The following is a 23,783-nucleotide window of genomic DNA, read 5'->3' on the forward strand; positions in this document are numbered from 1 at the left end:
GTATGCAGTTTTGGTTTCTGGGCAGGGAGTGGGAAAGAGTAGACGCAAGTAAAAACAATTTGCAGTTTTATCAATTTCACTGTATGATGAATCATTTACCCATAACCTCAGGTTACATGCCAACAGTATATTGCTTGTAATCACATTGTAATGACTTCTCAATTAATAGTTTCCGTAGCAAAGTGGATGCTTCCTGCAAGAGAACACTTACAAAGAGAAGACATCGTCTGCAGGTACACATGTAGAAAGAAAAATACACAACTTAAAAATACAGAAACCTATCTGAATTAGTTCACACACTATGGTACATGAAAGAACATTATCCTTTAAAAACAGAATAGTGCAGGCGTTTTTTGTTGAAACCAATGGTACTTAAATATATTCACTATGCACTTGAGTTGAGCTTGGCCAATATAGTCAATGATCTGTTTGGTTGGCATGGTTAAAAAAGTGCACTATTGAGTATTATGGATTTGTAAACATTTATTTCTTTTTACTGAAAAGGCCTTCATCACACACATTGTACAGCCTTGCAAATTACACAAATTGGAAACAAAATCCTGTTCAAATGATAAATTAATATTTTGTTGCCAGTGATACCACTCCAAAATGGTGTAAAAATGTGGAAAGACCCAAACTTTTTCCAGCACTAACCTGAAGTCATTATCCTGGAAGAATAAATAAAAGGGAGAAACATTTAATTTTGTGAGGCTGCAAACTTGCACAATCAATCTGAACAACACATTTAAGGTGTGATATTGAATGAAATGCGTTTTTGTTAGTAGCAAAATGCTTAAGGTTTTCTTTGGTTTCTAAGACATATTCCTGTTCCCCTCTAAATGTTATCACGAAAAATAGTTTGATAAAAAATTTTAGGAACATAATTTATTTACAATTAACATTCACACAGTCTAAATATATTTCACTAAAAAGGACGCAGTGACTTTGTTTTTATTTTGAAACCTCCCTCCTTCAAAAGGAGATTCACAGGAAAGGAAGAGGAATATCTTACCATGAAAACCCTATGAACGCTTGCAGTTGATCTAATTTTATTGAAGTGCAACAGCAGTATTTTGTCAAACTTTTCCTGAAGAAGTGGATGGGTATGTGCTGGCTATAAAGAGGGACAGAATTAGAAAGAAGGGAGTACGGGCATCTGTTTTTTTTTTTTTTGCTTAAAAAATTGTTGTACAATAGAGTTTGGGATTAGATACAAGATATCAAGAACATGAAACAAACCCATTACAAATGACGCAATTTAACGACACCGTCAATCAAATTATGTTGCATTGGTGGGGATTTAACTGGCATCTTGGACAAAGTGGATTTCATGTTACGACTGATCCATTCTTGTTCACCTGAGAATATACTGTCACATTATAGCATATCTCCACATGTTCTGTATCTCCAATCACAAAACCAATAACATGAAGCCAAACTGGGTTACGGGAGCAGGCTGAATGTCCAACAATGCAGAATGCTACTGAGAACTGGCCCTTTCTAAAGTATGAAAATCGTAGTGCTTCCTGCTCGTTCTAAGTCTGAACTTGGAGTTATTTTGTTTCTTTAATGCATTTTGCGCAGACGATATTGATGGAAACGTTGCCAGAACTGTGTATGTGGAGGCAAAGTCAGTAGAAGGTTTGGAGTGTTCAGTGTTTGCGTTGCTGTCTCCACTGCCACAATAGTGATGATGATGCTGCTGTGACTGTGAGTCTCGGAGCCAACGTATCTTGGCACCCACTTTGAATAGTTCACCAAATAGTTTTTCTGCATCTGCACGGCATATTCCTTCTGGGAGTTCTGTGATTTCTAAAACCTTTCCTGAAACTGAAACAAAAATTTGCATTAAAGTTCTTCTCGTATCTCACCATCGAATTGTGATTACGAACTATTTGATGAAACATTTACCTAAAGTGAGAGAATTCCCAACCTCCAGATAAGATAATGGTCTGCACACATTTTTGTAATAATAAAAATAATAAGTGATTAGTCCTACTTCCACAAATTACAATTTCCTAAATCATCATAATTTTGTAAAGGATTTTGAATTAGTCAATATGAAAAAGCATAATGAATAATTAAGCAATAAGGACATTTTTCTTCTTATGCATGATGCCATAATATATCAGTAATATAACTATATAAAACAAAATTATACAAAGTGCTTCCTAGCACCATCCCCATCAACTAGTGGTTCTGGTTACCCAATCTCAATTGGAATCCATTTATGATAAGACATGCTGATCAAGATCCTGATTTAAAAAATTAAATCAGCCAGGCTGATACTATATCAAGTACATTAGAAAATATGTATCACATTTGCTAAATTATGGCATAGAATCAATTAACTGCTTCATGAGATGAATGCTGAGCTGAAGGCTACCAAAAACACCGACAGTGTTTTGAATCCAAAATATGCAAACATTGGATCCCGAGAAAACAGACAGAGCCTTGAGCAACTGAACAGCTTCATATGGTGAGCAACACTTGGCATTGCAGGTGGCTTCTAAAGACGGTGGAATGTTACATCAGGGATTTGTCGCTCATCAACAGTAACACAAGTGCACCATAGTTTTACCCGGAGGGCAAGTTGCAAGATATTGGGAATCAATGTCTTTTGTTGGTGGGTACTAGTTGTGACAATCCAGCATTTTCGGTTCACCAGAGCAAGCCAATGACATTTTTCAGATTACAGGATGACCATTCACTCTACAGGAAATGTCAATGGAATGTGCTAGCAGCGAAGAAGGTGGATTCTGAGGCAAAGCACATGTCTAATTTGGCCACTCAGCGCTTTTACAGTAAATGTAATCCTTCAGCATCTTAGGACAGACGGAATGATGACTGGGTGCTGCTGGAAGCACCCAAAGTCCCAACGAGCTGGATAATTTCATGCATTTCGCTTTAATAATTTCTGGAATACTTGGTAGATACTTTGAACCTAAGAGTCTTCTGATGTGTAATTACTAAAATAAATTCATAAATCAACTTCAAAATTTGCATTGCCTGCATAGACCTCTGTACCATTTTCTTGCAAGAGAACACACCAGATTCCTTAAATACTTTATCAGCTGTGGAGAAAGAACCGAAACATGAGCATGATCTAACTATACTTATTTATTCCATTAACGTTTGTCCCCTTAGAGCATTGTTTTGCAATATGTACCAACAAATGTTGCAAGCAAAGATTAGAGTTTGATCTCCAAAATATTTTTAGGTTAGATGTTATTGTTACAGAGCACCCCATCCCCCAAGGCTTTCAAGGTGCTGAAAGATCACAGAGAAACCAGAAATGTCTACGTTGAAATCAGACCCTTGGTGACCAGCACAACACAAAAAGAACATCGTATTCAGAGTTTCAGAAATGGAAAATAATTAACAGAAAAATAAAGCACTAACGAAAATGAATTTCATAGCTGGTCAAACAATGAAAAGGAGTTGCCAATGCTATGCATGTTTCTAAAACTGCTAACACACACACACACACACACACACACACACCTCTTTGTTAATAAAGGAATGATGGGGGTGTATTCTCTGATTTTCAGTGTCATATGTGTACATTCCAATAGGTTCAGCTCATAACAGCACCAACTACATACTATGTCCTGCTTCCCTCCTAGTCTCAACATGCAAGCAATCAGTCACTTAGCACTGTGACCAGACAATGCAAGTTATTGAGCACTGAGACATCTAACAACCCAGAGACTCTTTCCCTCCTGGACACTGTAGGAGTCACACCGATTGTCCCTACGAAATCCCGGAGAAGCATTTAAGTTCACTGTAAGGCAGCCATCTTCTTCACAGCACCTGAAAACTTGTTTCAGCTTGATTCAGTTGTCCCACACATAAGAAGATATGCCAGATGCCAGGGAGAGGAGGGTCCTTCAGCACCAAAATGTATTATGATTTGAGAGCTGTGCTGAAGTGTTCGTTTGATTCTCACTCCCTATAAGGCCACAGAGATAGAGGGATTCAGAACGTCTCTTCTTCTGGAATTAGTAGTTGAGATGTATTACACTAAGAGGTTAAATACTCCTCTATGCATGGGCACAAATCAAGGAATCCAGTCTGTTGGCTTAAGTTATTACGGTGGGTGCACCGGGGTGTGAAGCTAATGGTCTTATGGGCATTCTTAACTATAGTTACAATCTGACAAGGCAAATAATACTCTTGACATCTCCTATGTAGTTAAATTTACTTTGCACTTGGAGCAGAAGTTGTTTTCATAAAGAAAGCTGATATATTAGTGAGAGAAGATGAAAGCAAAAGAAGCCTACATCTCTTAATGTTTAATTGTGATCTCACCTTTCCCTTTATCACAAGAGACGAAAGAGGAAGCAAATGCAAAAGGCACCAATCACTGTGGAGTTCACATCTCCAGTCAACTGCCTCTAGCAGGTCTTTCTAGGAATGAGCTCCGACAGTGGACGCAGGCAAAAGCATTATTCCTTAATCATGCACCAAATTCTGGAGTCACAAGCACGTTCTTGGTTCGGTGCCCAGCTGTATGTGACAGAACATCCCTGGTCCATTAGGACCAGAGAAGGTTTCAACTAATGCGGCTTGCAAGACCAGTAGCTGGTGGGTGTGCAGCAAGGGGTAAGAGAAATACCACCCTACAAAGGGAATATGCTACTTACCAGTATGCATCTGTTCTTGGCATGTAGAGCTGCAGAGTTGTACACTTAGCATAGATCGCCATCTGGTGTTGGGCCCGGATGTTTGCAGTTTGTTTTTCTTCTTGGACAGTCTTTGGAAGTCACGAGTTTGGTGACTCCTCCTTCGGTCCGTACTGCGCATGGGCTTCGGCTCCATCCTCAGATTGTTTTTCGCCAACAGGGAAATGATGGAGCTTGGTAATCACAGTGAGAAACCCATGTGTGTAGTATCTAAATAAGATGTACTGGAACGGATACAGGTAGCCGGGGAGGCGGGTGGGCGTGTACAACTCTGCAGCTCTACATGCCAAGAACAGATGCATACTGGTAAGTAGCATATTCCGTTCGAGGCATATGAGCTGCAGATTGTACACTTAGCATAGATTATATAGCAGTACCCAACCCTAGCGGCGACCACCGGTATCCGTTGCAGTGGTTTGAAATAGTGTCTTTAGTACAGCCTGGCCCACTCTAGCTTGCTGCTTGGAATGCACATCTACACAGTAATGTTTTGTGAAGGTGTGCGGTGTAGACCATGTGGCTGCTTTGCAGATGTCATCTAAGGGTATATTCCCTAGAAAGGCCATAGAAGCCCCTAACTTTCTTGTAGAATGGGCTTTAGGCGGAACAGATAATGTTCTTTTAGCCTTTTGGTAGCAAATCTGTATGCATTTTACAATCCACCTAGCTATCCCTGATTTAGAAATGGGGTTGCCTTTATGTGGTGGCGAGAAGGAGACGAACAATTGTTTAGTCTTCCTGAAGGGTTGCGTTCTTTGTATGTAGTATAGCAAGGCCCTTTTTACATCGAGTGTGTGTAAGGCTCTTTCTGCAACAGATTGAGGTTGCGAGAAGAAGACCGGTAATTCCACCGATTGATTGAGATGGAAGGGGGAAATGACCTTGGGCAGGAACTTCGGATTTGTGCGAAGTATGACCTTGCTGTGATGTATTTGTATGAAGGGTTCCTGTATAGTGAACGCTTGTATTTCACCAACCCTTCTAAGGGAAGTGATAGCTACGAGAAAAGCTGTTTTCCAGGTGAGAAACTGTAGCTCGCATTTATGCATTGGTTCGAAGGGCGGACCCATTAGTCGTGTAAGAACTAAATTTAGATTCCATACAGGGGAAGGTGGTGCCCTGGGAGGAATTACTCGTTTAAGGCCTTCCATGAAGGCTTTAATAGCGGGCACTCTGAAGAGAGATAAGTGCTGTCTGTTTTGTAGATAAGCAGCGATCGCTGCTAGGTGTAGGCGTATGGATGAATATGCCAGGTTACACCTGTGAAGATGGAGCAGATAGCATATGATGTGCTGTATGGATGCATCTAAAGGGTTGATTGTATTGTTACGGCAGTAAATAACAAATCTTTTCCACTTTGCGGCATAACATGCTCTAGTGGTAGGACGTCTGGCTTCCATGATGATGTTCATGCAATCAGGGGGAAGGTTGAGGTATCCGAATTCTAGGATTTCAGGAGCCAGATCGCCAGGTTGAGCTGAGCTGGGTCCGGGTGCCTGATTTCTCCATGGTTCTGGGTTAGGAGGCATGGGGATAGGTGCAGTTTTTGATGTGGTACCACCGATAGTTGTAGTAGCGTGGTGTACCACGGCTGCCTGGCCCACGTCGGAGCTACCAGAATGAGTGTGAGGGAGTGCTGTTGTAGCTTCCTGACCACTAATGGAATTAGTGGGAGAGGTGGAAAGGCGTATGCAAATCTGCCTGACCAGTTCATCCATATCGCATTGCCCTTGGACAATGGGTGTGGGTATCTGGCGGCGAAGCTTGGGCATTTTTTGTTTTCGTGGGTGGCGAAGAGGTCTATCTGAGGATGCCCCCACTGTTGGAAGAATGGCTGAAGAACTTGCGGATGCAGTTCCCATTCGTGTAGTTGTTGCGTTTGTCTGCTGAGCAGATCTGCCATGGTGTTTTGTACGCCTGGAACGTGTTGTGCCAGGAGAAAGATGTTTTGGGGAATTGCCCATCTCCATATGCTCTGGGCTAAGCGGGAGAGCTGGGGAGAGTGTGTCCCCCCCTGTTTTTGGATATAATACATTGCGGTCATGTTGTCTGTGCGAATGAGGACTGCTTTGCCCGAAATCTGTTTTTGGAAAGATTTTAGGGCTAGAAAGATCGCCAAGAGCTCCAGATGGTTGATGTGGAGCAATTTTTGCTGTGGCGTCCATAGACCTTGCATTGTGAGGTGTAGGAGGTGCGCTCCCCAGCCGGAGAGCGATGCGTCCGCTGTTAGAATCACCTGAGGAACCGGGTCCAGGAACGGCCGCCCTTTGGAAAGGTTTGTGGTGTTCCACCACTGCAGAGAGTGATGAGTGCGGCCGTCCACCAACACCAGATCCGTCAGCTGACCCTGGGCCTGGTTCCACTGTTGTGCTAGGCACTCTTGAAGTGGACGCATGTGTAGTCTTGCATGGGGCACTATAAAGATGCAAGACGCCATCATTCCTATGAGCTTCATGAACACTCTTGCTGGAAGAGAGTGTTGGGGAAGGAATGTTTTGCGTAAGGCTTGAATGCTTGTGATTCTGGCTGTGTTTGGATAGGCAATACCTTTGGAGGTGTCTATAGTGGCCCCGAGATATTGCTTTGTGTGAGATGGTATGAGGTGGAACTTTTGGTAGTTCACCGTGAAGCCTAGCTGGTGGAGCAGTTGGATGGTGCTGTTTGTATGCTGCACGCATTGGTGGTAAGACGCGGCTTTTATCAGCCAGTCGTCGAAGTAAGGGAAGACGTGAATGTGTTGACGTCTGAGGTGTGCTGCTACTACCGCTAGGCATTTGGTAAACACCCGTGGTGCGGTGGTGACCCCGAAGGGGAGAACCGTGAATTGGTAATGTTGCCCGTCCACCACGAACCTGAGGTATTTCCTGTGAGAGGGGTGTATTGGAATATGAAAGTATGCGTCTTTCAGATCCAAGGTTGTGAGAAAGTCTCCCTGACAGAGGAGCGGGAGGACTTGTTGTAGGGTGACCATATGGAAATGGTCTGAATGTATGTAGGCATTTAGAGGCCGGAGGTCCAGAATGGGCCTGAGGGTACCGTCTTTCTTTGGTATTAGGAAATATAGGGAGTAAACCCCTAGATTTTGCTGATTGATGGGGACCTGCTCTATACAGTGTTTTTGGAGGAGGGAGAGTACCTCCTGTTTGAGCAGTGTGGAATGTTCTTGAGACATTGGACGGTGCCTTGGTGGGATATTGGGCGGGGTAGATGTTAGCTCGAGACAGTACCCTGACCGAATGATTTGGGTCACCCATTTGTCCGATGTTATGGACTCCCATGCGTGGATAAAGTTTTGTAGTCTGCCCCCGACCGGAGTGGAATGGTCTGGGGGGAGCGGAGGGAAGTCATTGTGTGGGCGGGGTGGCAGAACGGGTGTTGTTAGTTTTGCCCCTGCCCTTATTGTTGTTGCCTCTGTAACCACCTCTTTGGTTGCCCTTTGAAAAGGTATTTTGAGGAGGGGATTTGTAGGAGGTAGAGGTGCTATCGGTGGAGAAGCCTCTGCCTGTGCCACGAAAGGAGGAGCGTCGAAAGGAACGTTTAGAGGCTTGTGTTTGGAGTGCCCCCATAGACTTTGCTGTGTCTGTGTCCTTTTTCATCTTTTCCAACGCTTCGTCTACCTTGGGCCCAAAGAGAGTTTGTTGGTCAAAGGGGTGATTGAGTATGGACGCCTGGACTTCAGGCTTAAACCCTGAGATCCTGAGCCAGGCATGGCGACGAAGCAGGACACTGGTATTTATGGCTCTAGAAGCAGTGTCGGCTGCATCGAGGGCACATTTAATGGAGGTGTTTGTAATGAGTTTACCCTCCTGTATTAGCTCATGAGCCCTACGCTTGTGTTTCTCGGGGAGGTGCTGCATAAGAGCCTCAAGTTCGTCGTAGTGTGCTCTGTCATAGCGCGCAAGTAGTGCTTGTGTGTTTGCAATGCGCCACATGTTTGCAGCTTGAGAGGCGGTGCGGTTGCCAGACGCGTCTAGGAGTTTGGATTCCTTGTCTGGCGGTGGGGCTTCTCCTGAGGACTGGGAGTTAGCCCGCTTTCTAGCTGTAGAGACAACTAGGGAATCTAAGGGAGCAGGGCCCTTAATGGATGCAGGGTCTGTGGGTGCCGCCTTATACTTTTTCTCTATTCTAGGGTTTAGTACCCTGGCCCTGATAGGGTCTTTGAACACCTCTGCGGCATGCTTGGTGACACCCTTAAGCATGGGTAAGATAGAGGTGGATTTGTCCTGTATGTCGAATGTATCCAGTAAGAAGTCGTCTTCCACTGGTTCAGTGTGCATGTCCACCCCATGGTAGTGTGCTGCTCTCTGCACTAAATGATGGAACCCTAAGGAGTCCTCTGGAGGAGACGGCCTGGATGGGTATAGGTCGTCCTGAGGAATATCGGGTACATCAGGGTTATTGTAATCCTCCCACGGGTCTGTGGTCCCTGGTGGAGTAGGATCCATTGGGGCGTCCGCCGGATAATTGTCCGGGTCCCCGTCATCCGGATCTGGGGACGGGGCCGGAGAGTAGTGAGGTAAAGGTGGCGGAGACCTGGGAGGGGGAGGGGGTGGAGGAGGTGGAGGAGGTAGGGGAGGTGGTAGTGGGGAGGGCACTCTGAGGGGAGAAGTAGCAGAGTCCTTCCGTTTGGGTGGTGGAGGAGGAGCCGAAGTATCAAGGCGTCTTTTCTTGATAATTAAAGTCAATAGCCCAGTCTTTGGATCTTTGGACAGAGTCTTTTGTAAAGGGTCTGGTGTAAACAGAGCCAATGGCGCCGAATCGTCCGTCGGCACCGGTGATTTCGGAACCGAGGACTTCGATGGTTTGTGTGCGCCATGCTTTTTTGGGGTCTCCGTTTTTTTCGGCGTCGAAGGAGTTTTTGGCGCCGGAGCGTCGGTGCCGACAGATTTGTGTTTGTGTTTGGTCGGCACCGCGAGTCCAGGCTTCGGCACCGGTGGCTTCGGAGTCGAGCTGGATGTTGCTTTCTTCGGTGCCGGATGCTGTTTTTCGGCACCGGGCGTCGGCTGGCTCGATCCCGAGCTGCCGTGAGACTTTGGAGGCTTCGACACCGGGCCCGAAGGTGGGGTGATCGAAGCTTTGGTCTTGGTTTTGCCCAGGCCGGCAGGCGAGGGAGTAACCTGAGTCTCTTTGGTTTTGGGCGCGGGGGTGGGAGGGGGCACAGTACTCACGGCCCGCTGCGCCGGTGTGATGTCCTCCACGTCGGAGTCATCGGCCTCGGAAGCGCTGACGACGTCTTCTTCCTGCTCGGTGTGTGTTTGCCCCGAAGCTTCGGCGCCGTCTCCGAAGATGTCCGGTGGAGCTGCAGACGATGAGTGCGCCATGGTGCGTCGAGCTTTTCGATCCCGGATGGTTTTCTTCGATCGAAAAGACTTACAGGCGGGGCAGTCTCTGGCCTCGTGTTCTGGAGAGAGGCAAAGATTACACACCTGATGGAGGTCGGTGTGGGGAAATTTAGACCCACATTTTGGGCACTTTTTGAACGGAGTCCTTTTCATCGGCCGGGACCGGAGTCGAGGAGGGCCCGAAGGCCGGTGCCGATGTACGGGATGGAGAAAAGTGCCGCTTCGAGAGATGAAGATGATGATGAAGAAACTCGAAGAAACTAGGATTTTCCGTCAAGGCTGGAACCGTAGAAGTTCGAAGCCGGAGCACGAAGTATCACATCCGAGCCCGATGGCGGAAAAAAACAATCTGAGGATGGAGCCGAAGCCCATGCGCAGTACGGACCGAAGGAGGAGTCACCAAACTCGTGACTTCCAAAGACTGTCCAAGAAGAAAAACAAACTGCAAACATCCGGGCCCAACACCAGATGGCGATCTATGCTAAGTGTACAATCTGCAGCTCATATGCCTCGAACATATACTTTTTTGTACTTGTAGGCCCTTAAGATATTGTTAATTTATACCATTGGTTCTTAATCTGAGTTCTGGGGACCCCTGGGTGTCCGCGAAGCTGACTAAGTGGTTCCAAGACTGCTTAGAAAATTAAACAATATTAAAAGATTAATAAGTGTATTTAAATAAAGAAGCAAAATGTACAATTCAAAATTTTAAAACAATCTGTAAATGTGAAGGAATTTTAAACTGAAAACCAAAAATTAAGGATGTATCCTCAGATTGATTTATGAGAGCACTACAAGTGCATCAAACAGAATATAGTATTGATGATCAGTGGAATTAAATGCATTTCGGAAAGCAGCAGCCTTCCCATTCAAATTTAGATTATTTTCGTATTATCTGTGATTTGAATACATTATTTTATCATTTGTATATTTGATGGATGTATGACGGAACAACAGATGCCATTACCACACATTCTTTTACAACACGGCCGTTATCATGCATTACCTTTACCACTCAGGATTTTACCACGCATATGCCTTTACCATGCATGCCTTTACAATGAATTTAATTATAAAAACATATATGGTAAAGGCGCATGCGTGGTAAGGAGTTTACAAGTAAACGTAAGTATTTTACAAGTAAGTATAAACCCTTTATATGTATATATAAATGGGTTATGCTTTCCTGTAAAATACTGACATTTCCTTTGTAAAAGCATGCATGCTAAAGGCATGTGGTTGTTAAAGAACTGTACAGGTAGATACAAACCCTATTATATATATATCCACAGAAAAGGTGTCCCTTCTGTAACCCTGGGCCCGTGAGAGGTGGCGCGCTATGCTGGCGGGACACACCGGACATTCAATCAACAAAGTCAATCCAAATGAAGCTCACTCTCAGGCATGTAGCAGATCAAGAGAAGTTTAATTGGTTCTGTGACGCATTTCAACTGTTTGCACACACTGTGTGAACAAGACTGTGCAAACAGTTGAAACGTGTTACAGAACCAGTTCAATTTCTCTTGATCTGCTGCATGCCTGAGAGTGCGCTTAATTTGGATATATATATATATATATATATATATATATATATATATATATATATATATATATATATATATATCCCGGGCCCTTGGCTTCCAGTAATTACTCAGTGTCCCCAGATTCCAATGATGATTCAATGGGGTCTACGGGTTCCAGTAATGATTAAGTGGTGGTGCACAGAATTGCTAAGAACCACTGATTTGGAGGATAGAATGTTGCACTAAGAACAAGGACCTCTAAACTTTGGTAGTCACATTTTCCCCTAAACTGAAGCTGCTGTTCCTCATGGAGGCTCAAGTGATCAGTAAGAGGCCACACTCTAAAATACACATCAAGGCCTCTGGGGGGAAAAATACAAGAGTTTCAAGAGCATTCTCATGAACATCTACAGGAATTCCTATGCTGGTGGTGATGGATGCTTCTTTATGGACCAGGAAGCCAAATGCCTTTGTGTATATGCCTGTAAAGTGTATCAGCCTACAGGTCTCTTGCTCGGGCAAGCTAATCCCAATATCATACATGCCAGTAGACTCGATTCTGACAGGAGACTCCTGATTTATTTAGCCAAAAATTGCATTATTTTGGCTGTCTCCTGCCTGAAATTGCTTCTCCTTCAATAGAAGTGAATGGGAGGGATACATCCTCCCGATTACTGTTTTTAATCTCCCATTTTCCTCTCCTAAAATGTTGGCATGTATGCAATACACAGAAATAAGGGCAACAACTCTGGCAAGAGGTACCCTGCTATGCCGCCTTCTTCCCAGATTATGCCTACCTAAGAGCAGTACACTTTTATGACCTGGCTGAGCAGAAGCTATTAATGTACTTGGGTCTCATTAACTCCTAGATCAGTGTCATTAACACTGGTCTCATCATGTATGGGTAAGTAATGGCAAGATCCTAATCCTCTCTCCAACCAGTAAAGGGTTTTAAATGTGAGAGCTTTTTTCACAGCAGTCCTCTGACAACTGTTTCCTTTTCCTTGGGCTTGGCGTCCTAGTTTAGAAGCAAATGTTTCCGAGGCAATACCAATCCTATGCGCCGGTCCTCAAAAGAAGCTAATACTGGCATCCCTGTGGCTAAGCAAAACTTCTCAGCTCCACATCAAGGGGCTCCATTCCATCCAGGATGATGATTAAGGCTCCTTCCACTACCAATATTGAAGTTAGATAATCATTGATTCTCTCACTAGTACACATGGATGTTTCTACAGTTACCACAGACACTTCTTAACACCTAGGCCTCAGTCGGTGGCCTACACTTGGGCAGGAAGTTGATATTTTTCATTGTGAAATCAATGCAACATATTATGCATTTACAAATGAGGGAGGGTTAGAACTTTCTTGTAACAAAAAGGATTGGTGGGCTGTATAGACGAATCCCAGTGCATGGCTGCTGAAAGAGTCACACTGCACATTTGTATGTCCTGTGTTTTCTAACAATAGACTCAAGGACATCACTGAATTTGCATTTTGCTACGTTATTTGTTTTGTCCTATGCTTTTTAGACAGGGTCGCACTTAAAAGTTACCCTAAGCCTTATTTAATGAAGTCCATTGCCCCCACATGCCAGCTATAACTAGGATATCACAATGGCATCCGACTGCGGTTCAAGAGAAGAGGTCTTTTTACCTCAGCCAATGACTAAAATGTAAAGCTAAATGAGAGTGAGTAGGAGTGTGTAAACATAATACTAAGGAAAACAGGCGACAGATCTGATTCATGTAATCAGTTGAAAGGTAGGAAAGAAAATGAATGACAATTTATGCTATCAAAGGAAGAAATCTACAACTGAGGCAGACTGCAAATTCCATAACAATGGAAGATAACCAGAAACAGCTGCTTGTCAATTGTATTGAATGCTGCTAACAAATACAAAAGGAGCAGTGCAGCAACACTTCAACAATGGACATATGCATGCCCTTCAAAGTTGCTACAAATGACTCAAAGAAAATCTTGGGAGGTATTTGATCTGAGAGAAGCATAAAGCAGGGGGCAAAGATTTCAAACTCTTTATCTATTTAAAGATTTCATTTAAGAATAACTTAGCGCAGGGGGCATGGCCAAGCCGCCAACCGTAATTGGCGCGAAGGCTTGCAGCTCTGCTGCTATACCTTGGAATCCGACCTCCCGGGTGGCGTGGGCCGCATCAAAGAGGCTGGCAATGGTGTGGGAGTGGTGGTAGAGGCGGTTGGCACACAGCACAATCCTGGGGGCGCCCGCAGTGCAGGTCGGCATCGATGCGGAGAGCCCGCAGGTGGAGTGGCCTATCACCACGTGTGAAGCCAGGAGGTCTATTGAGAGGAAGCCAGCGGGCACTCCAGACAGGCCAGGGGAATCCACCGTGAGGTTGGCCTGTCGCACTCCAAAAGCGAGGTTAGGGGTGGCGGTGGGGGCATCCAGACTCCTTAACCATGACTCAGTGAGTCCTGAAGGCGTTCCTCGGAGGACCTTTGGTGACGGGGTCAATGGGCAATCCTTGGGGCCCGCCACCGGGCCGTGAGATGTAGGGCGGTATAAGAGCCCCCCGCCTTACACGAAACCTGGAGTACACCAGCAGGATTCCAGTGCTCCCCCCAATGCTTCATTTCCCGCACTTGAATAGGGGGCAAGACAGTGACACTCATAATTTTCCACACCAGGACACACCGACGAGTGGGCATAGACGCAGGCCAGGTGCCAGTGAACCCTGAGGCACCGACAGAGGCAGTTTGGTGGCTCAATCCGCCCCCTAAGAAGGCAGAGCAGCCCATAGAGATCATAACCGCACGGGTGCCCAGCTTGCCTCCCTGGTTTGGGGCATGTTCTGGAGAGACCGTAAACAGAGAACACTCTCGTTTAGGATGCCAGGTCGAGGCGCAGAGGCACAGCAGAGTAGCATGGCAGACGGAGGAGAAACACAAAAGGCAGTGGTGGCTGTGTAAGACACCATGTTGCTGGAACTCCGGGCGAGCTTTAAAGCCCTGGACACTCACTTTGATGCCCTAGATAAGAGGCTGGATACCATGGGCGTCAGGCTTGACCAGCAGGAGGAGCGCTTAACCACTGCAGAGGGCAGGATCTCCGACCTTGAGGATGGCGCCACCCAAACCACCAAAAAGCTTGAGCGTATGGAGAAACTACTCAAGTCAGTCGCCATTTTAGAATGAAGATTTGGAGGCACGGGGGCGGCAAAACAACATACGGGTAGTGGTTGCACCAGAGTACACCAACACGGGGCGGCTTGACGGGTTCATGGAGACACTGCTGTCTGAACTCTTTGGACAGGAGTCCTTCACCTCTACCTTTGTGGTGGAACGCGTGTATTGTACCTATGGGCTACGCTCCAACCCAGGCTGCCCGCCATGGCCAATTATAGCCCGCGTGCTAAATTTTAAAGACGGGGACACTGCATTGAGGATGGCGCGTGAGAGGAGTCCCCTAGTGTGGCAGGGCTCTTCCATATCTATGTACCCAGACTTCACTGCAATGGAGAAAGAAGAAATTGGGGCTGCGCTACGGGATGTTATACCCTGCCCAACTAAAAGTGGATATGGAGGGCCGCTCACGTGTCTTCGACCCCCTTCACGACACCCAGGAATTTTGTCAGGCCAATTTCAGATCTGGGCGGCAGCGGGGAACACCCTTCCCGAAACAATCACAAAACATTCCTGACTCTGGTGCAAGTGTGGACCTCTTTTAGGCCAGTTAAAAAAGTTAAAGTCGTCGCTAAGAACAATGATAGTCCTGTGACCCATCGTGCATAGCCATGCCCAGTTCAGTTTTTTCTTCAGTTTTGGTCAGAGCTGTAAGTATGCAGTGGCCAGGCGATATGGAGAGGGCGAAAGACCGGGTAGAACCCTTGCTAGATTCATGCAACAATTTCGAAAACTGACCTATATAGCCGAACTAATTGGGCAAGAGGGCTCGCGAATAACGGGCAATGTAGGTGTCCTCGAGGAGGTACTCACTTATAATGTTACTTTATACACATCCAGTACTACAGGAAACCCAATGGCATACAGGGACTATCTAGATGAGATTTCCATGGTCTGGATGGAAAAAGCAAATCATGAATTCCTGGTCGAACTTTTCTCCAAAGACGAGGTAATCAAAGCCATTGATGCACTGGATGGCTCTAAAGCCCCAGGGCTCGATGGGTTCACTGGACGCTTTTATAAGAAGTTTAAAGCAATCCTTGCTCCATATCTCACAGATCTGTACCAGGAGGCGGTAGAGTCGGGTGTGCTTCCCCTCACCCTGAGAGAGGCGGTGATAATCCTTCTCCCCCAAACCCGGGAAAGACCCACTGAAATGTGGCTCATATTGACTGCTGTCACTCTTAAATTTTAACAAAAAGATCCTAGTCAAGATAATAGCAACGCGGCACGTCCTGATTATTGAGCAGCTGATCGCGCCCACTCAGTACTGATTTATCCCCCATAAATCAACTGCCCTTAATCTCCGCATATTATTTGCTACACTGCATAGAATTTCACTGTTGGTCCCTGCGGCGGCCGTGCTGCCCGATGTGGATAAGGCATCTGACTCCTTGAGTGGCCCTTCCTGTATGACACGCTGGGTCACCTAGGGGTGCCGGAGCGGTTCCTAGCAGTCATCAAACTACTATAAACACAACATGAGGCGCGCATTCGTCTTATCGGCACTTTAACCTCTGCGTTTCTACTTACACGGGAAATGCGGCAGGGGTGCCCACTCCTCCCCTTGCTGTTCGTGCTGGCACTGGATTCTCTGGTGCGGCACTTGCAGGAGCGGCACAGTCATTGTGGCCTGCAGTTAAACACAGGTCCCTTACTCCTCACGCTGTATGCGGACGATATCATTCTTTATGTACGGCACCCAGATGATAATCTTGCACCGCTTCTACATGAAGTGACAAGGTATGGCACCCTGCCGGGTCTTTGCATCAACTCGGAGAAGTTGGAGGTTTCCCCGTTGACCATGGCGCCCTGTGGCAAAAGGGTGGAGTATCCTTTGACTTGGGGTGAAGATTCCGTTAAGTACCTCGGAATCCATATTCACCGAGATGCGGATTGTATCCTTCAACTTAACTACGGACCGGTGGTGGAGAGGCTAGGACGCAAAATAGAGCGATTATGCTTCTTCCACTTCCAGCAGAACAGTACATAGCCGGAGCATAATGGCAAGATAATTGAGTTGAGGACACATTACTGCTTTATGAGTAGGCTTTCAGGTTTTTAGTGTTAACCTATTTTGGTCTGTTAAACGTCAATGAAATAGGAATATTGTGAGTATCAGCTGAAATTTCAAAAAACAGGTGTAAGAAAATAGGTTATTATTAGGTGGGGAGGATGGGAGTCCTTCCCCAAGTAATAAGCACAAAACCTTGTGAGGTCCAATCACGTCCAATACTCCGCTACCTTTTTGGCTAAGTCTGCACAATAGAAATACCATACACATACATACCCAAGTTGAATAGGCCACGTTACATTGTACGCGATCATCACAACAATCGCATTGTTACCTCACATTCCATTACAACGCAAGTGATTACAACGACGTGCTGTCGGGTGGGTGCTCGATTTTGGAATAGTATAATTTACTATTCCTACTCCAGTCTGAGCAACAGTAGGGAAGATGTTGAATTTAAAATCCAACACCTTCTGCCCCCTAGAGCAAGTCGTTGCAATGACCTGCTTTGTAATGGTATGCGATGTAATAGCGAGGTCGTTGTAATGACTGCGTTGTATCGCATGCGTAGTAAGTTCAATAACACAACAGGGGCACAATCCATGGCAGCACAGGACAGGATTAACTTTAGGAAAAGGATTTAGCAGTAAAAAGACAATTATAAAGTCAAACAAAAATCCCACAAACAAATATAACAAGCATTTGCTATGCAATAGGTCTCGCATTACGGAAAGTTTGAGCTATTGACGTTGCATTATTACCTGCAACACCAATAGCTTAAACTTTCAGTAATGCAGGACATATTGCCTTGCAAATGCTTTTTTTTTTTAATGTATCTCTTTACAGGGACATGACGACTTTGCTCTACTCGCAACAGTGTCATTCAAAGTGTTGATTTGACATGTCACACAAATCTGACTGAAACTGTGGAAATGTCACACAAAAGCACAATGAAAACTTGGCACCTATGATAAGGAGTTATATACTCCCCATGAATTGGTTTGTTTCATTGCCTCTTTATTAGAGGCTTTAATAACAGATAAAAGCCCTATCGGTCCAGGGTAGCACCTCCAACAATTTTAAGGACCAGCCATCAATGTTCTAAAAAAAATTTAAAAAACGACTAAATATGACCATAAGATGCCAGAAATGTGTCAAAAGCAATGGTGGAATTGGAACCAAATACCTCAATGAGAGAGTATCCTTCCACGTACCCAAGAGGAACCTCAGCTCCGCCGACCGCGCCCTGGCAGAGGTCCTCCGCATCCGCAGAAACAGAACAGGCAGGAGAGCCTTCTCCCACATCGCAGCCATGACCTGGAAAGAGCCCCTCCTGAACATCAGACGCTCCCCGACCCTGCACACATTCAGGAAGGACCTCAAGCCCTGGCTCTTCGACTGATTCGGAGCTGATTCACCCCCCCTCCTATCGCCTTGAGACCCTCACTAGTGAATAGCGTGCTTTATAAACCCCCGATTGATTGATTGGAATAAAATAAAAAGTAAAAGATTTCAGAGTGTGCGCTAAGGAAACCGAAAGAAACTGGAAGAAACAATAGATCAAATTGTTTGAAGACACGAAAGCAAAGAATTCCAGGAATGTATGTAACCTTGTTAACCAAACCAACTCGCCGATGCAGTGAGCACAAGGTAAATAGTTGTATTTATGTTGAATATGCTACTTACCAGTATGCATCTGTTCTTGGCATGTAGGGCTGCTGACATTCATATCTGTGCATAGATCGCCGCCTAGTGTTGGGTCCGGATGTTTGCACGTTGTTGTCCTGGAAGAGTCTTCGAAGTATCCTTGGATAGGTGACTCCTCCCCTGGACTACAGTGCGCATGGGCATCCTCTCCATCCTCAGATTGTTTTTCGCCATTGTGGCAGTGATGGAGTAGATACAGAAAGTGATGACCATGCTTGCAGTAATTCTGAGAGCTGCAGCTGCGACAGGCGCCGGGGAGGAGGGAGGGCGATATGAATGTCAGCAGCCCTACATGCCAAGAACAGATGCATACTGGTAAGTAGCATATTCAGTTCGAAGCATGTGGGCTGCTGAATTCATATCTGTGCATAGAATACATAGCAGTGCCCTCTATTAGCGGCGGCTACCCGTGCCAGCTGCAGCGGTCTGAAAAAGTGTCTTGAGAACAGCCTGTCCTACAGCTGCCTGCTGTTTTGACTGCACATCTACACAATAGTGTTTTGTAAATGTGTGTGTAGTGGACCATGTGGCTGCTCTGCATATATCATGCAGGGGAATATTTCCTAGGAAGGCCATGGAAGCCCCCAACTTACGTGTTGAGTGGGCTCGTGGTGGAATAGTTAATGTGCGCTTTGCCTTTTGATAACAGATTTGAATACACTTAACTATCCATCTGGCTATCCCTGCTTTGGAGATGGCGTTACCTTTGTGGTGTGGGGCAAAGGCAACGAACAGTTGTTTTGTCTTCCTGAATGGTTTAGTCCTGTCGATGTAGTACATGAGGGCCCTCCGTACATCTAGTGTATGTAGTGCCCTTTCTGCAACAGTTTGTGGGTTTTGGAAGAAAACGGGCAGTTCAATAGTCTGATTCATGTGGAACTGCGATATTACCTTGGGCATGAATTTGGGGTTGGTACGTAGTACGACCCTGTTGGCGTGAACCTGAATAAATGGCTCTTGAACGGTTAGTGCCTGGAGTTCACTAACTCTTCTTAGGGAAGTGATCGCTACTAGGAAGGCCACTTTCCAGGTAAGGAATTGAATCTCGCAGGAGTGTAGAGGTTCAAAGGGTGGACCCATCAGGCGTGTGAGGACCAAGTTGAGGTTCCACATTGGAGCCGGTGGGTGACTAGGTGGAATGACTCGTTTGAGCCCTTCCAAGAATGCTTTGATGGCAGGCACTCTGAATAGAGAGAGGTGCTGCCTGGTTTGCAGGTAGGCTGATATTGCGGTCAAATGGACACGTATAGAGGTGTACGCCAGACTGCATTGGTATAGGTGTAAGAGGTAACAGATGATGTTGTGGATGGATGCGTCCAGCGGGTTGATGTCATTATTACCGCAATAAATGACAAACCTTTTCCATTTGGCTGCATAGCAAGCCCTGGTAGTGGGTCTCCTGGCCTCCTTGATGATGTCCATACAGTCAGGTGGCAGGTTGAGATAGCCAAACTCTAGGACTTCAGGAGCCAGATCGCCAGGTTCAGCTGTTGCGGATCTGGGTGCTGAACCTCTCCATGGTTCTGCGTCAAATGCGCGGGTTTGATCCGCAGCCTTTGATGCGGCACCACGGAAAGTTCGAGGAAGGTGGTGTACGACGGCTGGCGTGCCCACGTGGGAGCAACTAGGCTGAGTGTCAGGGAGTGTTGTCGTAGTTTGCGAGCCACCAGCGGCGCTGGGGGAAAAGCGTACGCAAATCTGCAGGACCAGTTCATCCATATCGCATTGCCCTGCGACTGCGGATGTGGGAATCTGGCGGCGAAGCTTTGGCATTTTGCGTTTTCGCTTGTCGCGAATAGGTCTATCTCTGGATGACCCCACTGCTGGAAGTACGGTTGGAGTACTGATGGGTGTAACTCCCACTCGTGCATCTGGTGGCTGTGTCTGCTGAGCAGATCCGCCATCTGGTTGTCCTTGCCGGGGAGGTGTTCCGCCATGAGGAACATGTTCCTCTGAATGGCCCACTTCCACATGCTCTGAGCCAGATGAGACAACTGTGGAGAGTGTGTTCCTCCCTGCTTCTGTATGTAGTACATGGCAGTCATGTTGTCCGTCCGGATCAACACGACTTTGTTGCACAGATGTACTTTGAATGCCTTCATGGCCAGGAAGATTGCCATCAGTTCCAGAAGGTTGATGTGCATCTTCTTCTGTTGTGTCGTCCATAGTCCCTGCACTGTGTAGTGGAGTACATGAGCTCCCCATCCCTGGAGAGACGCGTCCGCTGTCAGTACTATTTGCGGAACAGGCTCTTGGAACGGTCGGCCCTTGCAAAGGTTTTGTGGATTCCACCAATGCAGAGAGTTGTATGCCCGACCGCTCACCAACACTAGGTCTTTCAACTGTCCTTGATTCCACTGACGTGCTAGGCACTCCTGAAGTGGGCGCATATGTAACCTCGCGTGCGGGACTATGAAGATGCAGGAGGCCATCATGCCTATCAACTGCATAAACACTCGCGCTGGAAGCGAGTGATAGGGTTTGAACTTGGAGATCAGCAGTTGTATGCTGTTGATCCTCACTAAATTTGGCTGAGCTGTGGCCGCCAGAGTGTCTATAGTCGCACCTAGGTACTGTTGTACGTGTGCGGGCTGGAGATGGGACTTTGGGTAATTTAGTGAGAATCCCAGACTGTGAAGAAGGTGAATGGTGCGGGACATGTGGCTTGCACATTGCTGGGCTGACTTCGCTTGAACGAGCCAGTCGTCTAGGTAGGGGTAGACGTGTATATGCTGCCTCCGTAAATGTGCCGCCACCGTAGCTAGGCACTTCGTGAAAACCCTGGGCGCTGTTGTCACGCCGAAGGGAAGGACTTTGAACTGATAGTGCTGCCCCTGAACAGTGAACCTGAGGTATTTTTTGTGCGAGGGGTGGATGGGTATGTGAAAGTACGCATCCTTGAGGTCCAGTGAGGCTAGGAAGTCTCCCTGCTTGAGAAGCGGAAGGACTTGCTGTAGGGTGAGCATGTGAAAGTGCTCCGAAAGAATGTACTGGTTCAGGGGTCTCAGGTCTAATATAGGCCTGAGCGACCCGTCCTTCTTTGGAATTAAAAAGTAGAGGGAGTACACCCCTGTACCCTGCTCGTGGGTGGGGATGACCTCTATAGCGCCTTTTAGAAGCATACTTTGCACCTCTTGCTGTAAGAGCGTTAAGTGCTCTGAGGACATAGGACGGTTTCTTGGTGGTATTGTGGGTGGAGTGGATGTTAACTCCAGACAGTAACCGTATTTTATAATATCTTTGACCCACCTGTCCGTGGTGATGGAGTTCCACGTGGACAGGAACCTTTGTAGTCTTCCCCCGACAGGTGTTATGTGGTCGGGAGGAAGGGAGAGGGCGTCACTGCTTGTTCTTGGGGGAGGACCTGGTGTTGCCGTAGCCACGTCCTCTGCCCTTTGTACTGGAGCCACGATATCCACCTCGGGTGTTTTTATCGTAGGTGGTCTGTGTATTGCCTTTGTTATACGTTTGTTGTGACCCCTGTCCTCTACCTGCCCCCTTGTTTCCGGGGCGACGAAAGGAGCCGCTCCGAAAGGACTGAGTTTGGAGGGCGCCCATGGACTTTGCAGTGTCCGTGTCCTTTTTTATCTTTTCGAGGGTGGTGTCAACCTCTGGGCCGAATAAATAGTCGGGGTTGACGGGCTGGTTCAGTATGTTATTTTGTACCTCAGGCTTGAATCCTGAGATTCGTAGCCAGGCATGTCGTCGCAGCATGACGCTTGTGTTTATGGCCCTGGCAGCCGTGTCTGCAGCATCTAGTGCACATTTGATGGAAGCATTTGTGAGTAGCTGCCCCTCTCTGATAAGAATTTCTGCACCTTCTTTGAACTGGTCAGGGAGATGTTGGAGTAGTTGCTCCAATGTGTCATAGTGCGCTCTATCGTAGCGAGCGAGGAGCGCTTGAGTGTTGGCTATGCGCCATATGTTGGCAGCCTGGGCGGCAACTCGCTTGCCGGAGGTCTCTAGCACCTTGGACTCTTTGTCCGGGGGAGGAGCGTCACCTGTCGTTTGCGAGTGTGCCCTCTTGCGAGCATTCGCTACGACGATGGAGTCGAGTGGTAATTGTCCTTTGATGTAAGTAGGATCCCCAGGTGCTGATCTGTATTTTTTATCAATCCTGGGGTTTATCACTCGTGCCCTGGTGGGTTCCTTGAAAATGTCCTTAGCTGGTTTGAGGACCCCCTTAAGCATTGGCAGAGTTTTTACATGTCTTTCTGAGGATGCAAAAGTGTCCATTAGAAAGTCATCCTCGATGGTATCTGAGTGAAGCTGTACCCCATGGTTATTCGCAGCACGTTCAATAAGAGCGTTGAACGCCGCAGTATCCTCCGTGGGAGATGTTTTTGCCCCATAGAGTTGTGGGTCCTGTGTATCGAGAGGTGCACTGGGGTCTGCAGGGTCGCCCCAAGTTTGATCAGGGTCCTGCTGGTCATCAGGGTCTGTGCCTACATGGTAGGGTGCTTGGTCATCCATGTAGTCCTCCAATGCATCCGTGTCGGAGCGCGTGGGGGAGAACCGGTGTGGATCCTGGTAGGAGGAATGGAACGGTTCATAAAGGAGAGGTTCTGATTCCACAGGCAGCTTCCTTTTTAATGGGATCCTGAAAGGGTCCAATTGCGGTTCCGAAGTTATTCTTCGGTCGTGGAGAATCATCCTGCCAGTGTCGGCGTCGATGACACGTGACGGAGACGTCTCGTCCGGTGGAACCGGAGTCTGGGTAACCCGTGTCCTGAGTTGGAACATCTTCGGGATTGTTGACGGAGGCAAGCCGAAGGTAATGTTGGCTGGCCCCGTAGAGGTTGCTGGAGCTCCGATCGGGCCGGAACCCGACGGGTCTTTGAGGGCCGCCGTGGTTTTGTTGCTTTGCGTCGAAGCAGGCCGCACTTGGGGCGTCTTTGAGGCTTTGGCACCGGGCAGGTTCGTAGAGCCGGGCGTGGATTTTTTCGGTGCCGGCGGGTCCTCGAGTCGAGGTGTGGAGGTCACCGTCGACGTCCTCGATACGTGAGGCATCGGCGTCGTCGAGGGAGCGACGCGAGGCGAAGCAGGCGGTATTGCCCTCGGTGTCGTCGGCGTCGGTAGCCGAGTAGGTTTCTCGGTGCCGATGGCCTTTTTCCGTTTGTCGACTCCGATGTCGCCCGATTCCAGTTCGGCACCGAAGTCCCTCTTGGTGCGGTCGGTGCCGACGCGTTGCGCTGGCGTCGAAGGCGCGGAAGGCCTCGACCCGACCAGCGCCACTTTCAGTTTCGGTTTCGTATGAACCGGAGCAGCTTTCGGTTTTGTGGTAGGGAAACCAGCTGGCTTATGCAGCAATGGCTGCCGCTGAACGTCCGAGGCCGGGCCCGAGGGCGGGGCCG

At 47.1% G+C, this 23,783-nt stretch overlaps 1 protein-coding gene across 12 annotated transcripts in view; it reads right to left on the bottom strand.

Moving 5' to 3' along the window:
- Window positions 1-468: 468 nt before the first annotated feature.
- R3HDM1 (R3H domain containing 1) overlaps window positions 469-23,783 on the bottom strand; it is a 532,254-nt gene continuing 508,939 nt past the window's right edge. For all 12 annotated transcript variants that reach the window (XM_085645759.1, XM_085645754.1, XM_085645751.1 and 9 more), the window contains one exon: window positions 469-1,830. In XM_085645759.1, the coding sequence (XP_085501885.1) occupies window positions 1,481-1,830 (350 nt within the window). In that variant the 3' untranslated portion in view covers window positions 469-1,480. The remainder of the gene's footprint in view (window positions 1,831-23,783) is intronic.

Source organism: Triturus cristatus, chromosome 3_1 (genome assembly GCF_964204655.1).
Source record: "Triturus cristatus chromosome 3_1, aTriCri1.1, whole genome shotgun sequence".
Lineage (NCBI taxonomy): Eukaryota > Metazoa > Chordata > Amphibia > Caudata > Salamandridae > Triturus > Triturus cristatus.